This window comes from Oncorhynchus tshawytscha, linkage group LG30, assembly GCF_018296145.1.
Source record: "Oncorhynchus tshawytscha isolate Ot180627B linkage group LG30, Otsh_v2.0, whole genome shotgun sequence".
NCBI classification, from domain to species: domain Eukaryota; kingdom Metazoa; phylum Chordata; class Actinopteri; order Salmoniformes; family Salmonidae; genus Oncorhynchus; species Oncorhynchus tshawytscha.
In genome coordinates, this window is record NC_056458.1 from 32,108,370 (window position 1) to 32,131,572 (window position 23,203).

The 23,203-nt window shown below is 42.9% G+C and overlaps 1 protein-coding gene across 2 annotated transcripts in view; it reads left to right on the forward strand.

Annotated features, from left to right (window-relative positions):
- LOC112228395 (F-BAR and double SH3 domains protein 2) overlaps positions 1-23,203 on the forward strand; it is a 52,392-nt gene that overhangs the window by 2,179 nt on the left and 27,010 nt on the right. For both annotated transcript variants that reach the window (XM_024393681.2, XM_042309029.1), the window contains 4 exons: positions 844-941; positions 8,678-8,723; positions 22,507-22,583; positions 22,801-22,945. In XM_024393681.2, the coding sequence (XP_024249449.1) occupies positions 844-941; positions 8,678-8,723; positions 22,507-22,583; positions 22,801-22,945 (366 nt within the window). The remainder of the gene's footprint in view (positions 1-843; positions 942-8,677; positions 8,724-22,506; positions 22,584-22,800; positions 22,946-23,203) is intronic.

The window sequence follows — 23,203 nt, forward strand, 5'->3', positions numbered from 1 at the left end:
GAGACTTGCAAGCCAAAGAACACAATCCCAACCGTGACGCACGTGGGTGACAGCATCATGTTGTGGGGGTGCTTTGCTGCAGGAGGAACTGGTGCACCTCACAAAATAGATAGCATCATGAGGTAGGACAATTATGTGGTTATATGGAAGCAACATCTCAAGACATCAGTCAGGAAGTTAAAGCGTGGTCGCAAATGGGTCTTCCAAATAGACAATGAATGACCCCAAGCATACTTCCAAAGTTGTGGCAAAATGGCTTAAGGACAACAAAGTCAAGGTATTGGAGTGGCCATCACAAAGCCCTGATCTCAATCCTATAGAAAATGTGTGGGCAGAACTGAACGTGTGTGTGAGCCTGGAGGCCTACAAACCTGACTCAGTTACACCAGTGCTGTCAGGAGGAATGGGCCAAAATTCACCCAATTTATTGTGGGAAGCTTGTGGAAGGCTACCTGAAACATTTGACCCAAGTTAAACAATTTAAAGGCAATGCTACCAAATACTAATTGAGTGTATTTAACTTTTGACCCACTGGGAATGTTATGAAATAAATTAAAGCTGAAATAAATCATTCTCTCTACTATTATTTTGACATTTCACGTTCTTAAAATAAAGTGGTGATCCTAACTGACCTAAGACAAGGAATTTTTACCAGGATTAAATGTCAGGAATTGTGAAAAACTAAGTAAGTGTATTTGGCTAAGTTGTATGTCAACTTCTGACTTCATCTGTATATGACATGCGGTGCTCTTATCAGGAGTTGACTGTATTCTGCTCCATATACAAGAGCTGGATTTGGATGTTTTGCCCACTTCTTCTGACATAATGTTTTGCCTCTCTCAGGTCAAGGTTACCCAGGAGCTGAAACAGACTCACGCTGAGCAGATAAGCAGACTACACATCAAACATCAGACAGAGTGTGACCTACTGGAGGACCTGAGGTAAGGGGAGGAGAGTGGAGGGAGCCGGTGGTTGCCAGTGGAGGCTGCTTCTCTATCCCCAGTTCCAAATCAACCCCTATCCCCTACTACCTAGGCACTTGTGTAGTTGTGAAAGGCTTGGATATGTATAATCAATGGCTACAATCCCACCTAGCCTGTCAGAGGGCCTAGCCCCTATTACCATATTGGTAAAACCTACCCAACCTTTGTAAATGTCTATGATATGAAGTGCCCTTGTGGGGTAGGGGTTTATTTGGAAGGGGACAGTACTCTTGGGTCTGGCTTCCTGTCATTTGGCTTGGGTGACAAAGAGATGAAAAATCACGAAAGATCAAACGAACCAGAGCTGTTCAGCCAGTCGCTCTTGGAGGAAAATTGGTTTTGGATAATAAATTAACTTTGGAATCTTCCTGGTTGGAAGATTCCTGGAATCAGGATGGAATAGTAAGGAAATCTTGGAATCCTCCAAATGTGAATTTTGGTTACCAGAATAAGAAAATATTGATAGTTGGAGAGGGAGAATGATAGGGTCAGGCAGTGATATAGTATAGGGAAGAAGAGGGAGAGCAGGGCCAAGTTCAGTTGTCAAACGTTGCAGATAGAAATTCCAATAATAGAGCCGATGTGATTCCTAAGGGAGCAGACACACAGCACCAAATGTCAATCTGCCGTTCATTCAGCGTGGTGTGTTTTTTTAGGGACCACATTCTCGCTGGTGGGTGTCAGACTGACAACATGTTCGAGCGATTCTACATGTAGAATCGGTTTGCAAATTACAGTTGGCACTCTGTTCAGAGGTGCTAAGTCAGTGTTTCCCAAAATTGTTTTTGGGACCCCAAGGGATGCACATTTAGTTTTTTGCCATAGCACTACACAGCTGATTCAAATAATCAGCTAATCATCAAGCTTTAACATTTTGAATCAGCTGTGTAGTGTAGGGCAAACTACATGTGCACCCCGTGAGATCCTGAGGACTGAGTTTGGGCAAAGCTGTGTTAAGTATGCTCTGCCGGCAAACGCTATTGGTGTGTCTGATTTTTCAGTGTTTCCCAACTCCGGTCCTCCAGTATCCCCCAACAGTACATATTTTTGTTGTGGCCCCAGACAAGCACACCTGATTTTACTTGTCAACTAATCATCAAGCCCTTAAAGTTGAATCATATGTTTTTTTTCTGGGGCTACAACAAACGTGTGCTGTTGGGAGTACTGGAGTTGGAAAACACTGCTCTACATGACTGGCATGTTTGTTCTACATAGAAGTATGCTATCTGAATGTTCCAAAACGTTGGTCCTATTGAATGCGACCCAGGGTCGTGTTCCCTAGGGACGGCGTTAGCCTAGCATTTAAGACTGTTGGGCCAGTAAACCGAAAGGTCGCTGGTTCCAATCCCTAAGCAGATAAGATGGAAAAATCTGCCTGCGCCAATGAAGTGGATGTCGATTTAAGGCAGCCCCCTGTACCTCTGATTCAGAGGGGCTAGGTTAAATGCGGAAGACACATTTCGGTTTAATGCATTCAGTTGTGCAACTGAATTGGTATCCCCTTTCCCTTCATTAGGCACCAAACAAACTCAAATTGGATGGACTACTTCAGGGTTTCCCAAACTCGGTCCTGGGGCCCCGCCTGGGTGCACATTTAGTTTTTTGCCCTAGTGCTACACAGCTGATTCAAATAATCAACTAATCATCAAGCTTTGAATCAGCTGTGTAGTGTTAGGGCAAAAAACAAAACGTGCACCCCTTGGGGTCCCGAGGATCGAGTTTGGGAAACGCTGGCCTTCTTGGACTCCAATAAGAAACACTCAGTTTGCAATGGAAAAACTAAAACTTAGGCTCGAATGAACATGACCCATGCAGAGGGAAAGTAAGAAGAGGCCAAGAAGAGATGCAAATCACCCGAGGGGAAGCCAGATCTGTTGTCAGTTTGGATTTGCTGAATGCTGGAGCACTCAGACCAGTAATGTCTTGTTTTAGCCTGAAGTGACCCATGTGGAATTTTGGCTTTTTATAAGTACAAAAATGGATGTAGCAACTAAGGATTCTAGCTTTAATTTCCAATGAAATGCCCAGTGTACATGACCAGTCTAGTCAAAGCCAATTTGCCTACTTTACCCATCAATCAAAAGGAACTGACTGTGGCCCTGGGGTATCTGACAAGTCAAGGAGGCTGGGTTGTGTTCAATTGCCACTTAAAACGTATTGTAATGGAAAACAAATATCCATTTTTCTTATTGGACAGGTCCAGGTAGTCCTTCCCAGTTTCAGTAAATTTTTCTACATTTGGTGCCTAATGTGGGAAAGAGGAAAAAGATATTGATCACAGAAGGACTAGGCCAGTTGATGCTGTGGTTCTCGTACTGTTTACACATGAGAGAGACAAGATGTGCCATACTCTGCTCACTCCTGGAACTGTAAAGACTCCAAACAACACAACCTGGGTCATATTCATTAGACATCAAACATAATAAAACGGACTGAAACAGAGAGTGACTATTTGGACATGTCAACTTTTCCCTCAACGTTAGTAAGACTAAGGAGCTGATCGTGGACTATAGGAGAAAGAGGGACGAGCATGCCCCCATCCACATCAACAGGGCTGTTGTGGAGCGGGTCGAGAGCTTCAAGTTCCTTGGCGTCCACATCACTAAGGACTTGGTCGACACACCCGTACAATCGTGAAGAGGGCACGGCAGCGACTCTTTTTCCCTCAGGGGGCTGAAAAGATTTGGTATGGGCCCTCGGATCCTCAGTTATACAGCTGCACCATCAAGGGCATCTTGACTGGCTGCATTGCCACTTGGTATAGCAAATTAACCGACCTTGATCGCAGCCCAGTATATCACTGGGGCCGAGCTCCCTGTCATCCAGGACCTGTACGGTGCATTCGGAAAGTATTCAGACCCCTTGACCTTTTTCCACATTTTATGTTACAGCCTTATTCTAAAATGGATTAAATGTTTCCTCATCAATCTACACACAATACCCTATAATGACAAAGCAAAAACAGGTGTTTAGGATTTTTTTCAAATTTATTCAAAATAAAAAAACTATTACATTTACATAAGTATTCAGACTCTTTACTCAGTACTTTGTTGAATCACCTTTGGCAGCAATTACAGCCTTGAGTCTTCTTGGGTATGACACTACAAGCTTGGCACACCTGCATTTGGGGAGTTTATCCCATTCCTCTCTGCAGATCCTCTCAAGCTCTGTCAGGTTGGATGGGGAACGTCGCTGCACAGCTATTTTCAGGTCTCTCCAGAGATGTTCAATTGGGTTTCATGTCTGGGCTCTGGCTGGGCCACACAATGACATTCAGAAACTTGTCCCAAAGCAAATCCTGCGTTGTCTTGGCTGTGTGCTTAGGGTCATTGTCCTGTTGGAAGGTGAACCTCTGGAGCATGTTTTCGTCAAGGAGCTCTCTGTACTTTGCTCCATTCATCTTTCCCTCGATCCTGATTAGTCTTCCAGTACCTGCCGCTCTAAAACATTCCCACAGCATCATGATGCTGCCACCTCCATGCTTCACCGTAGGGATGGTGCCAGGTTTCCTCCAGACGTGACACTTGGCATTCAGGCCAAATAGTTAAAACTTGGTTTCATCAGACCTTATCTTGTTTCTTGTGGTCTGAGAGTCCATTAGGTGCCGTTTTGGCAAACTCCAAGTGGGCTGTTGTCCCTTTTACTGAGGAGTGGCTTCTGTCTGACCACTCTACCACAAAGGCCTGATTGGTGGAGTGCTGCGGAGATGGTTGTCCTTCTGGGAGAACCTTCCATCTCCACAGAGGAACTGTCAGTGACCATTGGGTTCTTGGTCACCGCCCTGACTTAGGCCCTCCTCCCCCTTTTGGCCAGGCAGCCAGCTCTAGGAAGAGTCTTAATGGTTCTAAACTTCTTCCATTTAAGAATGATGGAGGCCTTTTTTGGTACCCTGCCCCAATCTGTGCCTCGACACAATCCTTTCTCCGGGCTCTACGGACAATTCCTTCGACCTCATGGCTTGGTTTTTGCTCAAACATGCACTTTCAACAGTGGGAACTAATATAGACAGGTGTGTGCCTTTCCAAATAATGTCCAATCAATTGAATTTACCACAGGTGGACTCCCAAGTTGTAGAAACATCTCAAAGATGATCAATGGAAACCGGATGCATGTGAGCTCAAATACTACAGCGTGTCTATGCTGCTTATTCGCACCACTACTACTATTTTGATCTCAATGAAACAATTTGTCAGGTTTATAATCTGACATGCTATTCAACAACTCTCTAGATATCAGTCTGATACATAATTTATGATGCCTAGCATATCATTGGCTGTTGAATCTTAGGGCTGTCCCCAACAAAAAAATATTGGTTGACTGAGTCCTGTTTTAACCTTATTTTTCCTTATATAGACAGAATAAAATCAACTTCATATGCGCTGAGCTTTGTCTGATGCTTTAAGCATACTGTTTGATTAAGACACAGAAATGACTCAAGAAAGAACCTGATGGTCAAACTGTTATAAAAAGGACAGTGTGTGACTGGGGCATGTTGTCTCGTTCTGTTTAAACACATAGCAGTGTTTATTGCACTGTCCATGCTGAAGCTGTAACATTACAGCCATTTAGTTTCTGACTGTAAAGTTTTGTTCTGTTACTGAAATCCTTCATTTGTTTGACAAACATTCCCTATTCCTTCAACCCTAGCTCTCTTTACATGAAATGCGTGAGCATCACATGCATATGAACAATAGGACCTCACCTATAGCCTATCATAATCACATCATTGGTTATAACAGCAAAATGGATGTGGAGGGCATGAAAAATAAACTCGAAATGGGTGAATGTTTACTGGCTACTCAGGAAGGAAAGAGGAAGTCAGATCTGTGGAGGTCATTTGACTTAGTTGTGGAAACTACTGGGGATCTAGAAAAAGGAGGGTATAGGAGCAAGTGTTGCGTGAGTATCGTCTGTGTCAAACAGTCGTTGTTATATTACAATATTTTTTTCTGGCAATTTGCAACAGTGTAAACAATACTCTCTCCTCTCTCAATTTTCTTAGACGACAAGGCTCAGGCAAAGGCAGTTTTTTTTTGTCTCTGCTGCCTCCACCGCATTGTTCTCAATCCCACTATACTGATTAACTTTGCTATTATGCACATAGCAACATAGGGATAGGTGCCAATTCTACGGCGCACTAAGATTGAGCATTTGTTATAAAATAATGAGATTGATTAGTGTTGCATCATTATTTTTACATAATATAACCTTATACAATTTCATTATTAAATGCCTTAGGAGTGATGGGTTGTGCCATCCCTGTGGCGTCCGCAATGGATTAGTTCACTGAGACAGGGGTGAATCAGACTGGTGTCTTGTGCGCCATGAAAATAATAAAAATAATAGTTTTAATCACATGCGGCGAATACAACAGTTGTAGACCTTATATTGAAATGCTTACTTACAAGCCCATAACCAACAATGCAGTTTAAAAAATACGAATAAGAAATAAAAGTAACAAGTAGTTAAAGAGCAGCAGTAAAATAACAATAGAGAGACTATATATAGGGGGTACCGGTACAGCGTCAATGTGCGGGGCACCAGTTGAGGTAATTGAGGTAATATGTACATGTAGGTAGTGTTAAAGTGACAGAGATAATAAGAGTAGCAGCGGTGTAAAAGGAGGGGGGAAATGCAAATAGTCTGGGTAGCCATTTGATTAGCTTTTCAGGAGTCTTATGACTTGGGGTAGAAGCTGTTTAGAAGCCTCTTGGACCTAGACATGGCGCTCTGGTACTGCTTGTCGTGCTGTAGCAGAGAGAACAGTCTATGACTGGGGTGGCTGGAATCTTTGACAATTTTTAGGACCTTCTTCTGACACCGCCTGGTATAAAGGTCCTGGATGGGAGGAAGCTTAGCCCCAGTGATGTACTGGGCCGTACGCACTACCCTCTGTAGTGCCTTGAGGTCGGAGGCCAAGATGTTCCCATACCAGGCAGTGATGCAACCAGTCAGGATGCTTTCAATGGTGCAGCTGTATAACCTTTTGAGGATCTGAGGACCCATGCCAAATCTTTTCAGTCTCCTGAGGGGGAATAAGTTTTGTTGTGCCTTCTTCACAACTGTCTTGGTGCGCTTGGACCATGTTAGTTTGTTGGTGATGTGGACACCAAGGAACTTGAAGCTCTCAACCTGCTACACTACAGCCCCGTCAATGAGAATGGGGGCGTGCTCGGTCCACCTTTTCCTGTAGTCCACAATCAACTCCTTTGTGTTGATCATGTTGAGGGAGAGGTTCTTGTCCTGACACCACACGGCCAGTTCTCTGACCACCTCCCTATAGGCTGTCTCGTCATTGTTGGTGATCAGGCCTATCGCTGTTGTCATCAGCAAACTTAATGATGATGTTTGAGTCGTGCCTGGCCTTGCAGTCATGAGTGAACAGGGAGTACAGGAGGGGACTGAGCACGCACCCCTGAGGGGCCCCTGTGTTGAGGATCAGCGTGGCGAATGTGTTGTTACCTACCTTTACCACCTGGGGTCGGCCCGTCGGGAAATCCAGGATCCAGTTGCAGAGGGAGGCGTTTAGTCCCAGGATCCTTAGCTTATTGATGAGCTTTGAGGACACTGTGATGTTGAATGCTGAGGTGCAGTCAATGAATACCTTTCTCACTTAGGTGTTCCTTTTTTTTCTTTTCCTTCCTTCTCACTTAGGTGGGAAAGGGCAGTGTGGAGTGCAGTAGAGATTGCATCATCTGTGGATCTTTTAGGGCGGTATGCAAATTGGAGTAGGTCTAGGGTTTCTGGGATAATGGTGTTGTGAGCCATGACCAGCCTTTCAAAGCACTGGCTACAAACGTGAGTGCTATGGGTCGGTGTTAATTTAGACAGGTTACCCTAGTGTTCTTGGGCACAGGGACTATGGTGGTCTGCTTGAAACATGTTGGTATTCCAGACTCCGACAGGGAGAAGTTGAAAATGTCAGTGAAGACACTTTCCAGTTGGTCAGCGCATGCTTGCAGTACACGTCCTGGTAATCCGTCTGGCTCTGCGGCCCTATGAATGTTGACCTGTTTAAAGGTCTTACTCACATCGGCTGTGGAGAGCTTGATCTCACAGTCGTCCGGAACAGTTGGTGCTCTCATGCATGTTTCAGTGTTAAATCCAGGAACATATTCCACTCTGTGCTAGCCGAACAGTCCTGTAGCTTAGCATCTGCTTCATCTGACCACTTTTTTTAAATGATCTTGTCACTGGTGCTTCCAGCTTTATTTTTTGCTTGTGTTCAGGAGTCGGGAGGATAGAATTAAGGTAAGATTTGCCAAATGGAAGGCGAGGGGGAGCTTTGTACATGTATCCCCCCCCAACAGCACGAGCTGTTTACATATAAGCGGAGTCCGCCACTCCTTGTCTTACCAGATGCCGCTGTTCTATCCTGCCGATACAGTGTATAACCAGACAGCTGTATGATGATAATGTCATCATTCAGCCACGACTCCATGAAGCATAAGATGTTACAGTTTTTAATGTCTAGTTGGTAACATAAAAAATTGTAACTGCTCGACTAAAGATATCCCGGTCAACCAACAGCCTATCGACCAAACAATCGACCAGTTGATGAAATGGGGTCAGCCCTACTAAATGTTTCATGCTTTGTCTAATTTATATAGTCCTGTAGTGTCCATTCAGTCTCTTTTCACAGTTTATTAATTATGTTGTATATCATTCTGTGGTTCTACCTTTACTCCTTGTAGGACATTCAGTCAGAAGAAAGCTGCCATAGAGAGGGACTATGCCCAGGTGAGTATCTCTCTCTCTCCGTCCTTCCTTCTCTCTCTATATATCCCTCTGGAGGTGTTTTCATTTCTGCATGCGGAAGCCATTTCATTGTGGCGTTGCTGTCTTCAGCTTTGGGGCACCCAAAAAATAACTTGCCTCCCACGAAGGCACCATTTGCTTCCTCATACGAGGTTCGGGTAAGGTTGCGGTTGTTGGGTGGATCTGGGCTCAATTGTGGTCCGATGCATTTCTCATCTATCACAGAGGACCACTTTAAAGGTTTTTGTCTCAGTTGTGGTGGTTTGTGTAGCCCACTTCCTTGTCGTCGAGTTGTTTATGCCACAGCTTTCTGTGGATGTCAATTTACTGTCTGATAATCCCCCCTCTGCTTTGGTCTTTTCCGGCTTTGCATCCCTGTGTGGAATGTAAACCATTACTGTGAGAATAGAGGGCCCTGACTTGGGAGTTCCCCCAACCAGGCAGTACCCAGCCACTTCATTGTGTGTAATATAGTGTGTGAGAGGGCGAGAGAGATTGCTGGTGTGTGTGTTTTTGTTTGAGGATTTCATTCACACCCTGCTGATATACCATTCATACAGTGCCTTCAGGAAGTATTCATACCCCTTGACTTATTCCACATTTTGTTGTGTAACAGCCTGAATTCAAAATGGATTTAAAAAAATCTCGCACATCTACTCACAACATTCCATAATGACAAAGTGAAAGCATGTTTTTACATTTTCCCAAATGTATAGAAAATGAAATGCATATCTTATTTACAGCGGTATTCCACCCACTAATTCAGTACTTTGTTGAAACACCTTTGGCAGGGATTACAGCTGTGAGTCTTTCTGGGTAAGTCTCTTAGAGCTTTGCACACCTGGGTTGTACAATATTCACACATTATTATTTTCAAAATTCTTCAAGCTCTGTCAAATTGGTTGTTGATCATTGCGAGAGAGCCATTTTCAGGTCTTGGCTATAGATTGTCAAGTAGATTGAACTGAACTCTAACTAGGCCAGTTTATTGTCCTGCTGAATGGGGAATTCATCTGTGTCTGGTAGAAAGCAGACTGAACCTGGTTTTCTTAGGATTTTGCCTGTGCTTAGGTCCATTCTGTTTATTTTTTATCCTGAAAAACTCCCTAGTCCCTAACGATTACAAAGATACCCATAACATGATGCTTGAAAATATGGAACGTTTTTCAACAGAATCAGTGGAATGCAAACACAGCTTACTTTCATAGCAGCCACATACAAACAGAATGATCACTTGGCTCGTTGTAATTCCTTTTTGCATCTACGCGCTCTCCTCCTCCTCACCTTTCCCTCTGCCTGTGGACTTCAGTGCACAACACATCAGCTGTCTGTGACCAGGTCCAAAAAAAACTTTACAATCCAAACCTTCATATCATAACCGCTAAGCAGCCTACATCATTGTCACCATATTATCTAACGTCATAGTCTACATAGTTAATAGAACTAACACATTAGTAAACCCTCTACAATCATTCAGTACAGTCAGAAGTCAGTTTAGCAGTTACACCCGTGGCAATAAATTAATAAAACTGAAAGCTTATCTTGACTTGGAAAAGTTCTAGTGTTAGACAGCCAGCTAGCTAACATAGCATCCCTCTCTGTTTAAGCCGGGTGTTTTTGTTTGAGTAGGCTGAAGTGAAAAGTAATAAAATAATACAATGAAATATAGCTAGCGCTCTCTCTTGCTTCTCCTTAATTTAAGAAATTCATTTGTTCAAGACAATAGCTGAACAGTTTCTCTCTTTGAGTCAACCACTCACCACATTTTATGCACTGCAGTGTTAGCTAGTTGTAGCTTATGCTTTCAGTAATAGATTCAATCTCTGATCCTTTGATTGGGCGGACAACATGTCAGTTCATGCTGCAAGAGCTCTGACAGGTTGGAGGATGTCCTCCGGAAGTTGTCATAATTACTGTGTAAGTCAATGGAAGGAGCTGAGAACCATGAGCCTCCTAGGTTTTGTATTGAAGTAAATGCACCCAGGGGAGGACAGAAACTAGCTGTCCTCCAGCTACACCATGGTACTACCCTTAAGTGCTGTTGAGGATGCTGTAGACCTTCATTGCAAAAGTGTGTTTAATCAATTATTTGGTAACATGAATATATTTAGAATAGTTTTATCTAAAAATGTTTTTTTTTACGTTTCACTTAAGAAATTTTACAAAATTCGCCTTCCTCCACTGCTGTACAGGCTTCTTTTCACTCTGCCAATTAGGTTAGTATTGTGGACTAACTACAATGTTTATTTTTACCCATCTACCAATTGGTGCATTGGAAAACCTTCCCTGGTATTTGTGGTTAAATCTGTGTTTGAAATTCACTGCTCGACTGAGGGACCTTACAATTATCTTTATGTGTGGAGTATAGAGATGAGGTAGTCATTCAAAAATCATGTTAAACACTTATTGCACACAGAGTAAGTCCATCCAACCTCTTATGTAACTGGTTAAGCACACTTTTGCAACTGAACTTATTTAGGCTTGCCATAACAAAGGGGTTGATACTTATTGACTTGAGACATTTAATCTTTTCCACTTTAACGTTATGGGGTATTATATTGTGTGTATGCAAATGATCAAACATCTCAATGTAATAAATGTTTAAATCTGGCTGTAACACAATGACATTTGGAAAAATTAAAGGGGTGTGAATACTGGCTGAAAGCACTGTATGTACCACATTCTATATATGAAGTCACCCTCAAGACAGAGCGCTTCCAAGACCCTTTCTCACACCCACTCTAAACCAACACTTTTATCCGGCTGAAGATTCAGGGTGCAACGCAACAAAACCATAAATAGCATGCAAGTCTTTTGTGCACAATACACAAACATGTTCGCGCACACACACGCTATAAACCAGGACATTGAATAATTCTCATCACCACATGATCTATTCACTAATAGCGTCTTTGTGCTACTTCCTGTGTCGTTGTCATGCCCTGAAGCCATCCTGTAAACAATGTATTACTGATGCTTGTCTAAGGTAATTGGATATGCAACTGCATAAAAACAATACACAATATGCCATACGTGAATGGCGATATGTTCCTACTACTTTGCGCTCCGGGGAATTATTTCCGTGGTGCACCATAACAAATACTTTTCTGCCTCGATTTGGAGCCAGCCTCATAGTCGTGTGACTAGCTCAGAATTTGAATTGATTATCATGTCACTCAGTGATCCACACACCCTAAGTCCCAAAGTCCCACACTATTACCTCTAAGCGCCAGCATTTGGAGCCTGGGGGCAAGATTATGTAAACGCGCGCACACACACACACACTCTCACTCTCACTCTCCAAACAACCCCCACTCAGTAATATATTGTCTCTGTCTCATGGAGATGTCAATCTGAGTGAGACAGTGCATTAGGAAAGTATTCAGACCCCTTGACTTTTTCCACATTTTGTTAGGTTAGCCTTTTTTCTAAAATCTATTCAATCATTTTTCCCCCTCATCAATCTACACACAATATCCCATAATGACCAAGCAAAAACAGGTTTTGAGAATCTTTTTCAAATGTATTAAAAATAAATGTAAATATCACATTTACGTAAGTATTCAGACCCTTTACTCAGTACTTTGTTGAAGCACCTTTGGCAGAGATTACAGCCTCGAGTCTTCTTGGGTGTGACGCTACAAGCTTGGCACAGATGTGTTTGGGGAGTTTCTCCCATTCTTTGTAGATCCTCTCAAGCTCTGTCAGGTTGGATGGGTAGCGTCGCTGCACAGTTATTTTCAGAGATGTTTGATCGGGTTGAAGTACGGGCTCTGGCTGGGCCACTCAAGGACATTCGGAGACTTATCCCGAAGCCACGCCTGCATTGTCTTGGCTGTGTACTTGGGGTTGTTGTCCTGTTGGAAGGTGAACCTTCGTCCCAGTCTGAGGTCCTGAGTGCTCTGTAGCAGGTTTTCATCAAGGATCCTGACTAGTTTCCCAGTCCCTGCCACTGAAAAACATCCCACAGCATGATACTGTCACCACTATGCTTCACCATAGGGATGGTGCCAGGTTTCCTCCAGATGAGACGCTTGGCATTCAAGCCAAAGAGTTCAATCTTGGGTGATCAAGTAGAAACAGGATGCACCAGAGCTCAATTTCATGTCTCATAGCAAAGGGTCTGAACACATGTAAATAAGGTATTTGTTTTTAAAATGTCTAAACCTGTTTTTGCTTTGTCATGGTATTATGTGTAGATTAATGAGGGGAAAAAAGTAATATAATCCATTTTAGAATAAGGCTTTAACGTAACATTTGGAGAAGGGGTCTGAATACTTCCCGAATGCACTGTATGCTCCCTGGGTTGTATACATTGGGGCACACCTCAGCTGAGCATGTCTTATAGGACAGGTAGTCCCCTCCTATTTTCTTTTGTTTGGGGCTTAGTGAATACACCACCTGGCTACCTGTCTCGTGTTTGTGCCTATTTATTCCAGTGACTCATACTAGGTCATTTGATTATGGCCATTTTGATTTCCCTGAACACACACTCCGGGGTGATATTTCCCCTAGGTACAGATCTAGGATCAGCTTCCTCATCCCATTCCTCAATTCTCACCTTATCCATTAGCTGTGAAAATGATAAACTGACCCAAGATCAGCGTCTTGGGTTTACCTTCACCTTACACCAAGCGCGCACTGTAGATTCCAAGCATGAGGATTGTCAGTACATGCAATCAATATGACTTTCCCAACATGTGTTTCAATAACATAGTTGTTTGCTTGTGATGATGCAACAGGATACTTTTTCTCACTCAGCTTGCAGCTTTTGTCTCTGAACTGTCTATTGGGTTGTGTTCATTAGGCACCAAATGTAAGAAAACAGTCTGAAACAGGGAGGGACTACCTGGACTTGTCCAATAAGAAGCACTTGTAGTCATTTTCCATTGCAAAACATTTCTAAACGTTTGCCCTAATGAACTGGTAGAAGCAGCAGATGGCTTTTTTGGGGCGCCAAATTAGAGATGAGCGTTAGACTGTTGAATCAAAGCAGGTCACAGTGGACTCTGAAATGCTTGTTTTTCTATAACTTACCCTCTTCCCTTTTGCCTCTTCTCTATCCCTCTCTTTTTCCTCTCTGTCTTAACACCTGCATGCTGCCATGACCTGATTGATATTCAAATCACAGTAAGTGATAAAATGACCCCCTCTGTCCCTCGTCCTTAACCCGTCCTACCATTCCCTCCTCCCTCCGTCCATCCCTCCCTCACCCCCCGCCACACAATTCAGACACGTCCGCTCTGCTGGCTACACTTTCTGTGACTCCCACAATGGCTGGGTTTGTGGCGGTGGGTTCAGCCATTTGGAACTTTGGCACCAGAACCCAGTGACACCAAAGCGTTTAGAGACTGGGCCTAAAGTGTGTCAGGATGGGAGTGTGTCCCTTGTGGATTGAATTTAGCCTGGTCCCAGATTGGTTTGTGCTTTATAGCCAATTACTATAGTTATTTGGCATGCCAATGACCATTGAAGTTGGTAAGACGGCACAAACCAATTTGGGACCAGGCCAGATTGAATTGAACTCACCTCCCTGCATGAACTCTATAGCAGTCAGTCAGTCAGTGTTTGAGATGGACAGTTAGCAACTGCAGACTGAGTGATCTATAAATCATAATGAATAGTCATTTTGGATGCCAGATAGTAGTTGATCTCAAACACGCTTGGTCGGTTGATAGGCCTTCAGGATGTTAGTAGGTGCTAGCTAGCCTGCATTCTATGTTTAGGTCAGACATTTGCCCAAGTTGCCATTTCGATCACCTGTCTCTCTGTTCACCTAAGAATGTGGTCCATATAGCAGTGTGTGCGTGTCTGCATGACTTTACACCCTCGCATACCAAAGGCCCCACGGGGGGAAAAGCCTGAAATATTTAAGTTGGTCTTTGTGTTTACTCTGCAATGCTATTCCAGTTCCTCAAAGCTAAACCTCACTGCCGGCAAGCGGTATTTCCAGGGGATGCTACGGTGGTTTAAAATAAGTGAATTACATTACAAAATACAAATGAGCCCAACTCAGCATAAATGTGCTGCAGGCCTGCAGCAGCCACCACTTAACTATACCCATGCTCTAGGTGAGTGAGTCCATGGCTGCATCTCAAATGTCATCCTTTTCTTTTGACCAGGGCCCGTAGGGTCATGATGTGGAGCCCTTAAGTTAACCTGTCCAATCATTTCTAATCAGTGATTACTTCAAAGAAGGAAGTCCCCAGACTCCTTGTTCTTTCACATCCAACGTTCTAAAATGTAGACATACTGGAACTTTGACCTGTGGTTTTCTAGGGTTGTGTTCATTATGGCACACCATAACAAAAACGTTTTGCAACAGAAAGCGAAATTGAGTTTCTTATTGGAAACTTTCAGCTGAAGAACACATCAAGGTACTTTTCACAGGTGCTGGAGTTATAGGCAAACTCATGGAAAACAGAAAGGAAAATGCTGCACACTGCTGCTCGTGCTCCCAGGTGATTTTTATTTGTAATGTTTTGACCCTTTGGTCTTCATCAGGCATCCATATCCCAGGAGGGTGTGGAAGGTCCTATATATAGAGTCAGTACTCAGCAAAATTGTATAACATGGGTTCACAATATTAAACATTCAATGTATGAGAATATATGATCACACACAAGGAATGTGATATATACAGTTGATGTCGGAAGTTTACATACTTAGGTTGGAGTCATTGAAACTAGTTTTTTAACCACTCCACAAATTTCTTGTTAACAAACTATAGTTTTGGCAAGTCGGTTAGGACATCTACTTTGTGCATGACACAAGTAATCTTTCCAACAATTGTTTGCAGACAGATTATTTCACTTATAATTCACTACCACAATTCCAAAGAAGTTTACATACACTAAGTTGAATGTGCCTTTAAACAGCTTGGAAAAATACAGAAAACGAGGTCATGCTTTAGAATCTTCTGATAGGCTAATTGATATCATTTGAGTCAATTGGAGGTGTATCTGTGGATGTCTTTCATGGCCTACCTTCAAACGCAGTGCCTCTTTGCTTGACATCATGGGAAAATCAAAAGAAATCAGCCAAGACCTCAGAAAAAGACATTGTTGACCTCCAAGTCTGCTTCGTCCTAGGGAGCAATTTCCAAACGCCTGACGGTACCACGTTCATCTGTACAAACAACAGTACGCAAGTATAAACACCATGGGACCATGAACCCGTCATACCGCTCAGGAAGGAGACGTGTTCTGTCTTCTAGAGATGAACGCACTTTGGTGTGAAAAGTGCAAATCAATCCCAGAACAACAGCAAAGGACATTGTGAAGATGCTAGAGAAAACAGGTAGAATAGTATCTATATCCACAGTTCAACGAGTCGACATAACCTGAAAGGCCGCTCAGCAAGGAAGAAGCCACTGCTCCAAAACTGCCATAAAGCCAGACTACGGTTTGCAACTGCACATGGGGAAGAAGATTGTACTTTTTGGAGAAATGTCCTCTTGTCTGATGAAACAAAAATAGAACTGTTTGACCATAATGACCATCGTTATGTTTGGAGGAAAAAGGGGGCGGCTTGCAAGCCGAAGAACACCATTCCAATCGTGAAGCACGGGGGGCAGCAGCATGTTGTGGGGGTGCTTTGCTGCAGGAGGGACTGGTGCACTTCGCAAAATAGATGGCATCATGAGGAAGTAAAATTATGTGCATATATGGAAGCAACATCTCAAGACATCAGTCAGGAAGTTAAAAGCTTGGTCACAAATGGGTCTTCAAAATGGACAATGACCCCAAGCATACAGTGGGGCAAAAAGGTATTTAGTCAGCTACCAATTGTGCAAGTTCTCCCACTTAAAAATATGAGAGAGGCCTGTAATTTTCATCATAGGTACACTTCAACTATGACAGACAAAATGAGGAAAGAAATCCAGAAAATCACATTGTAGGATTTTTAATAAATGTATTGGTCACCTACAAACAAGCAAGATTTCTGGCTCTCACTGACCTCTAACTTCTTCTTTAAGAGGCTCCTCTGTCCTCCACTCGTTACCTGTATTAATGGCACCTGTTTGAACTTGTTATCAGTATAAAAGACACCTGTCCACAACCTCAAACAGTCACACTCCAAACTCCACTATGGCCAAGACCAAAGAGCTGTCAAAGGACACCAGAAACAAAATTGTAGACCTGCACCAGGCTGGGAAGACTGAATCTGCAATAGGTAAGCAGCTTGGTTTGAAGAAATCAACTGTGGGAGCAATTATTAGGAATTAGAAGACATACAAGACCACTGATAATCTCCCTCGATCTGGGGCTCCACGCAAGATCTCACCCCGTGGGGTCAAAATGATAACAAGAACGGTGAGCAAAAATCCCAGAACCACACGGGGGGACCTAGTGAATGACCTGCAGAGAGCTGGGACCAAAATAACAAAGCCTACCATCAGTAACACACTACGCCGCCAGGGACTCGAATCCTGCAGTGCCAGACGTGTCCCCCTGCTTATGCCAGTACATGTCGAAGCCCGTCTGAAGTTTGCTAGAGAGCATTTGGACGATCCAGAAGAAGATTGGGAGAATGTCATATGGTCAGATGATACCAAAATAGAACTTTTTGGTAAAAACTCAACTCGTCGTGTTTGGAGGACAAAGAATGCTGAGTTGCTTCCAAAGAACACCATTCCTACTGTGAAGCATGGGGGTGGAAACATCTTGCTTTGGGGCTGTTTTTCTGCAAAGGGACCAGGACGACTGATCCGTGTAAAGGAAAGAATGAATGGGGCCATGTATCGTGAGATTTTGAGTGAAAACCTCTTTCCGTCAGCAAGGGCATTGAAGATGAAACGTGGCTGGGTCTTTCAGCATGACAATGATCCCAAACACACCGCCCGGGCAACGAAGGAGTGGCTTCGTAAGAAGCATTTCAAGGTCCTGGAGTGGCCTAGCCAGTCTCCAGATCTCAACCTCATAGAAAATCATTGGAGCGAGTTGAAAGTCCGTGTTGCCCAGCAACAGCCCCAAAACATCACTGCTCTAGAGGAGATCTGCATGGAGGAATGGGCCAAAATACCAGCAACAGTGTGTGAAAACCTTGTGAAGACTTACAGAAAACGTTTGACCTCAGTCATTGCCAACAAAGGGTATATAACAAAGTATTGAGAAACTTTTGTTATTGACCAAATACTTATTTTCCACCATAATTTGCAAATAAATTCATAAATCATACAATGTGATTTTCTGGATTTTTTTCCCCCCTCATTTTGTCTGTCATAGTTGAAGTGTACCTATGATGAAAATTACAGGCCTCTCTCACCTTTTTAAGTGGGAGAACTTGCACAATTGGTGGCTGACTAAATACTTTCTTGCCCCGCTGTATGCACAGTACCAGTCAAAAGTTTGTGTCCAAACATATGAGTGTGTATATATAGATTATATTCAATAGGATAAAAACAATTCATTTGGACAATTTTTATACTATAAAAACAGTTTCAAGTCGAACTCCTCGTTAAGGCCAAGAGGAGAGACTGTTGAGCATGTGGATCCAGAAAGATTACCTTTGAAGAAGTTTCCTCTCATTGTCCCCTCCCCTGCATGACATCTTGACCAATTCTTTTCCAATGTATCTCAGAGAACTAATAGGATGTCTAGCTTGTACAAAACAAACAGCAACCAGATTTTTTGTTGTCTCTCCTGTCCGTATATTGCAGCGGTGCTCTCTGTTCCGGGTCTTAAGGCTTCTACTGGCTTTCCCTATGTAAGACAGACCACAAGGACATTTCAACATGTAAATAACATTGGTGAACATGCAGGCAATCAGGCCTTTGATGTTAAATCTTTGTCCTGTGTGGGGGTGGGTAAATTGGTTACATTTTTATGTGAAGCTGCATTGAGCCCATTGGCCACATTTGTAATTAGCCTTTGGAACCTTGTCCAAGAAAGTTTCCTTTTTCTCTGGTGGATAATCAGATTTCACCACAATGGCTCTCACATTTGGGGGTCTTTTAAATACCATACGTGGGGGATATTTAAAGATGGGTTTCAATTGTGGGTCAGTATCAATAATGTACCAGTGCTTCCTGATTAATGTCCTTATGCCTTCCCCAATGGTGAATATTGGGTGAAGCATGAGGGAACGTTCAGAATTTTCTTAAACTTTTGGTTTGAATGCTTTCCAATAGAGGTCGACCGATTTTATGATTTTTCAATACCAATTCTTTGAGGACCAAAAAAGCCGATACCAATTAATCGGCCGATTTATTTTACATTTCTTTAAATTGATTTGTTATAATGACAATTACAACAATACTGAATGAACACTTATTTTAATACATCAATAAAAATCAATTTAGCCTCAAATAAATAAAGAAACATGTTCAATTTGGTTTAAATAATGAAAAAACAATGTGTTGGAGAAGTAAAAGTGCAATATGTGCCATGTAAAAAAGCTAACGTTTCAGTTCCTTGCTCAGAACATGAGAACATATGAAAGTTGTTGGTTCCTTTTAACATGAGACTTCAATATTCCAAGGTAAGACGTTTTAGGTTGTAGTTAATATAGTATTTATAGGACTATTTCTCTCTCTACCATTTGTATTTCATATACAGTGGGGAGAACAAGTATTTGATACACTGCCAATTTTGCAGGTTTTCCTACTTACAAAGCATGTAGAGGTCTGTAATTTTTTATCATAGGTACACTTCAACTGTGAGAGACAGAATCTAAAACAAAAAAACAGAAAATCACATTGTATGATATTTAAGTAATTAATTTGCATTTTATTGCAAGACATAAGTCAACCAGTTAGAATTATGGCTCTCACAGACCTGTTAGGTTTTCTTTAAGAAGCCCTCCTGTTCTCCACTCATTACCTGTATTAACTGCACCTGTATCAACTCATTACCCGTATAAAAGACACCTGTCCACACACTCAATCAAATAGACTCCAACCTCTCCACAATGGCCAAGACCAGAGAGCTGTCGAAGGACATCAGGGATAAAATTATAGACCTGCACAAGGCTGGGATGGGCTACAGGACAATAGGGAAGCAGCTTGGTGAGAAGGCAACAACTGTTGGCGCAATTATTAGAAAAGGGAAGAAGTTCAAGATGACGGTCAATCACCCTCGGCCTGGGGCTCCATGCAAGATCTCACAATGATCAATGATCATGAGGAAGGTGAGGGATCAGCCCAGAACTACACGGCAGGACCCTGTCAATGACCTGAAGAGAGCTGGGACCACAGTCCCAAAGAAAACCATTAGTAACACACTATGCCGTCATGGATTCAAATCCTGCAGCGCACGCAAGGACCCCCTGCTCAAGCCAGCACATGTCCAGGCCCATCTGAAGTTTGCCAATGACCATCTGTATGATCCAGAGGAGGAATGGGAGAAGGTCATGTGGTCTGATGAGACAAAAATAGAGCTTTTTGGTCTAAACTCCACTCGCCGTGATTGCAGGAAGAAGGATGAGTACAACCCCAAGAACACCATCCCAACTGTGAAGCATGGAGGTGGAAACATCATTCTTTGGGGATGCTTTTCTGCAAAGGGGACAGGACGACTGCACCGTATTGAGGGGAGGATGGATGGGGCCATGTATCGCGAGATCTTGGCCAACAACCTCCTTCCCTCAGTAAGAGCATTGAAGATCGGTCGTGGCTGGGTCTTCCAGCATGACAACGACCCGAAACACACAGCCAGGGCAACTAAGGAGTGGCTCAGTAAGAAGCATCTCAAGGTCCTGGAGTGGCCTAGCCAGTCTCCAGATCTGAACCCAATAGAAAATCTTTGGAGGGAGCTGAAAGTCCGTATTGCCCAGCAACAGACCCGGAACCTGAAGGATCTGGAGATGGTCTGTATGGAGGAGTGGGCCAAAATCCCTGCTGCAGTGTGTGCAAACCTGGTCAAGAACTACAGGAAACGTATGATCTCTGTAATTGCAAACAAAGGTTTCTGTACCAAATATTAAGTTCTGCTTTTCTGATGTATCAAATACTTATGTCATGCAATAAAATGCAAATTAATTACTTAAAAATCATACAATGTGATTTTCTGGATTTAAAAAAAAAATATTCCGTCTCTCACAGTTGAAGTGTACCTATGATAAATATTACAGACCTCTACATGCTTTGTAAGTAGGAAACACAGGTTATCAAATACTTGTTCTCCCCACTGTACCTTTGACTATTGGATGTTCTTATAGGCACTTTAGTATTGCCAGTGTAACAGTATAGCTTCTGTCCCTCTCCTCGCCCCTACCTGGATCATTGTCATGCACATCGACAACAGCCACCCTCGAAGCATCGTTACCCATCGCTCCACAAAAGCCGTGGCCCTTGCAGAGCAAGGGGAATAATTACTCCAAGTCTCAGAGAGAGTGACATTTGAAACGCTATTAGCGCGCACCCCGCTAACTAGCTAGCCATTTCACATCGGTTACACCAGCCATTAGGCTGATAGGCTTGAAGTCATAAACAGCGCTGTGCTTGCGAAGAGCTGCTGGCAAAACGCATGCAAGTGCTGTTTGAATGAATGCTTACGAGCCTGCTGCTGCCTACCATCGCTCAGTCAGACTGCTCTATCAAATCATAGACTTAATTATAACAACACACAGAAATACGAGTCTTTGGTCATTAATATGGTCGAATCCTGAAACTATCATCTCGAAAACAAAACGTTTATTTCAGTGAAATACGGAACCGTTCGGTATTTTTTCTAACGGGTGGCATCCCTAAGTCTAAATATTATTGTTTCATTGCACAACCTTCAATGTTATGTCATAATTATATAAAATTCTGGCAAATTAGTTCGCAATGAGCCAGGCTGCCCAAACTGTTGCGTTCATTGCACGCTGAGACAGGGTATATGCAAGAGAAGTGACATGATTTCACCTGGATAATATTGCCTGCTAACCTGGATTTCTTTTAGCTAATTATGCAGGTTTTGAAAATATATACTTGTGTATTGATTTTAAGAAAGGCATTGGTGTTTATGGTTGGGTACAGTTGTCCAACGATTGTGCTTTTTTCGCAAATGCGCTTTTGTTAAATCATCTTCCGGCATTGCATCGATTTATATGCAACGCAGGACACGCTAGATAAACTAGTGATATCATCAACCATGTGTAGTTATAGCTAGTGATTATGATTGATTGACTGTTTTTTATAACATAAGTTTAATGCTAGCTAGCAACTTACCTTGGCTTCGACTGCATTCGCGTAACAGGCAGGCTCCTTGTGGAGTGCAACGAGAGGGCAGGTGGTTAGAGCATTGGACTAGTTAACTGTAAGGTTGCAATATTGGATCCCCCGAGCTGACATGGTGAAAATCTGTCGTTCTGCCCCTGTACAAGGCAGTTAACCCACCGTTCCTAGGCCGTCATTGAAAATAAGGTGTTCTTAACTGACTTGCCTAGTTTAGATTAGGCATGGAATTCCAAGAGTTCTTCCTGGGTCCCTGTATAGATTCATCCAAATATCTCAGAATTAGGAGAATAATGGAGAGAAAGGGGTTAAGGTCTGGATTCAGCACCACCAGTTTATCAAACATTCCTAGATATACGGTGCCTTCGGAAAGTATTCAGACCACTTGACCCTTTTACACATTTTGTTACGTTACAGCCTTATTCTAAAATTTCTTAAATCATTTTTTCCTCATCAATCAACACACAATACCCCATCCGTTTCGTGCCTGTTGAACACGACCCAGACCAAGGTAATCATGGAAATCCTTGGAAGCAGCAGTATCGGAAGGTAGAAAGTGGGTCAGGAGTTCAAGGGTTAAAGGTCTCTCTTCTTCCTCCCCCGTAGGCTCTACAGAAGCTGTCCAATCAGTACCTGAAGAGGGAATGGCCAGCCAGCCTACCAGAGGAGCCCACAGACCACAGGTAAGACCTCTCGTCACCGTGGCATCGTCAGAAATCGTATTGTCTCACACTCTCCCTCAGGTGAAATGGACAGATGTTAGTGTTATTTTTCCATAATAATGCTTACCAGTGTGTGTACAATTATGCCCAATTGTAACCATATTAACAACACAGTAGAACATATAAAATGTATTTGTCTCCATAACAGTTTAATGTTTGTGTGTGCATGTCGTCATAGGAACATGTATACTGTTTGGAAGGCCTACTTGGAGGGCATGGTGCAGGTGACCCAGTCCAGGATCACGGCCTGTGAGAACTACAGGAACCAGGTGTCGGACCCAGCCAAGACTGCCAGGCTGCAGAAGGAGCATCAGCTCAGGAAGGTATGGAGGCCAAACCACCACAACATGGCTTAGTTCTGCATAGTTTGCAGACTCTCTCCTGCTCTCTCATGTCTTACATTGGATGTATGTCTCCATTTATACAGCTGGTGAGTTGAAACCACTGAAACAATTCAGGATGTGTTTTTTACTGCCTTAAGGGGAAGTACGCTGTTCTTTAGATACCAGCCAGTGTATTTACAGCGCCTTCAGAAAGTATTCACACCCCTGGACTTTTGCCACATTTTGTTATGTTACAGC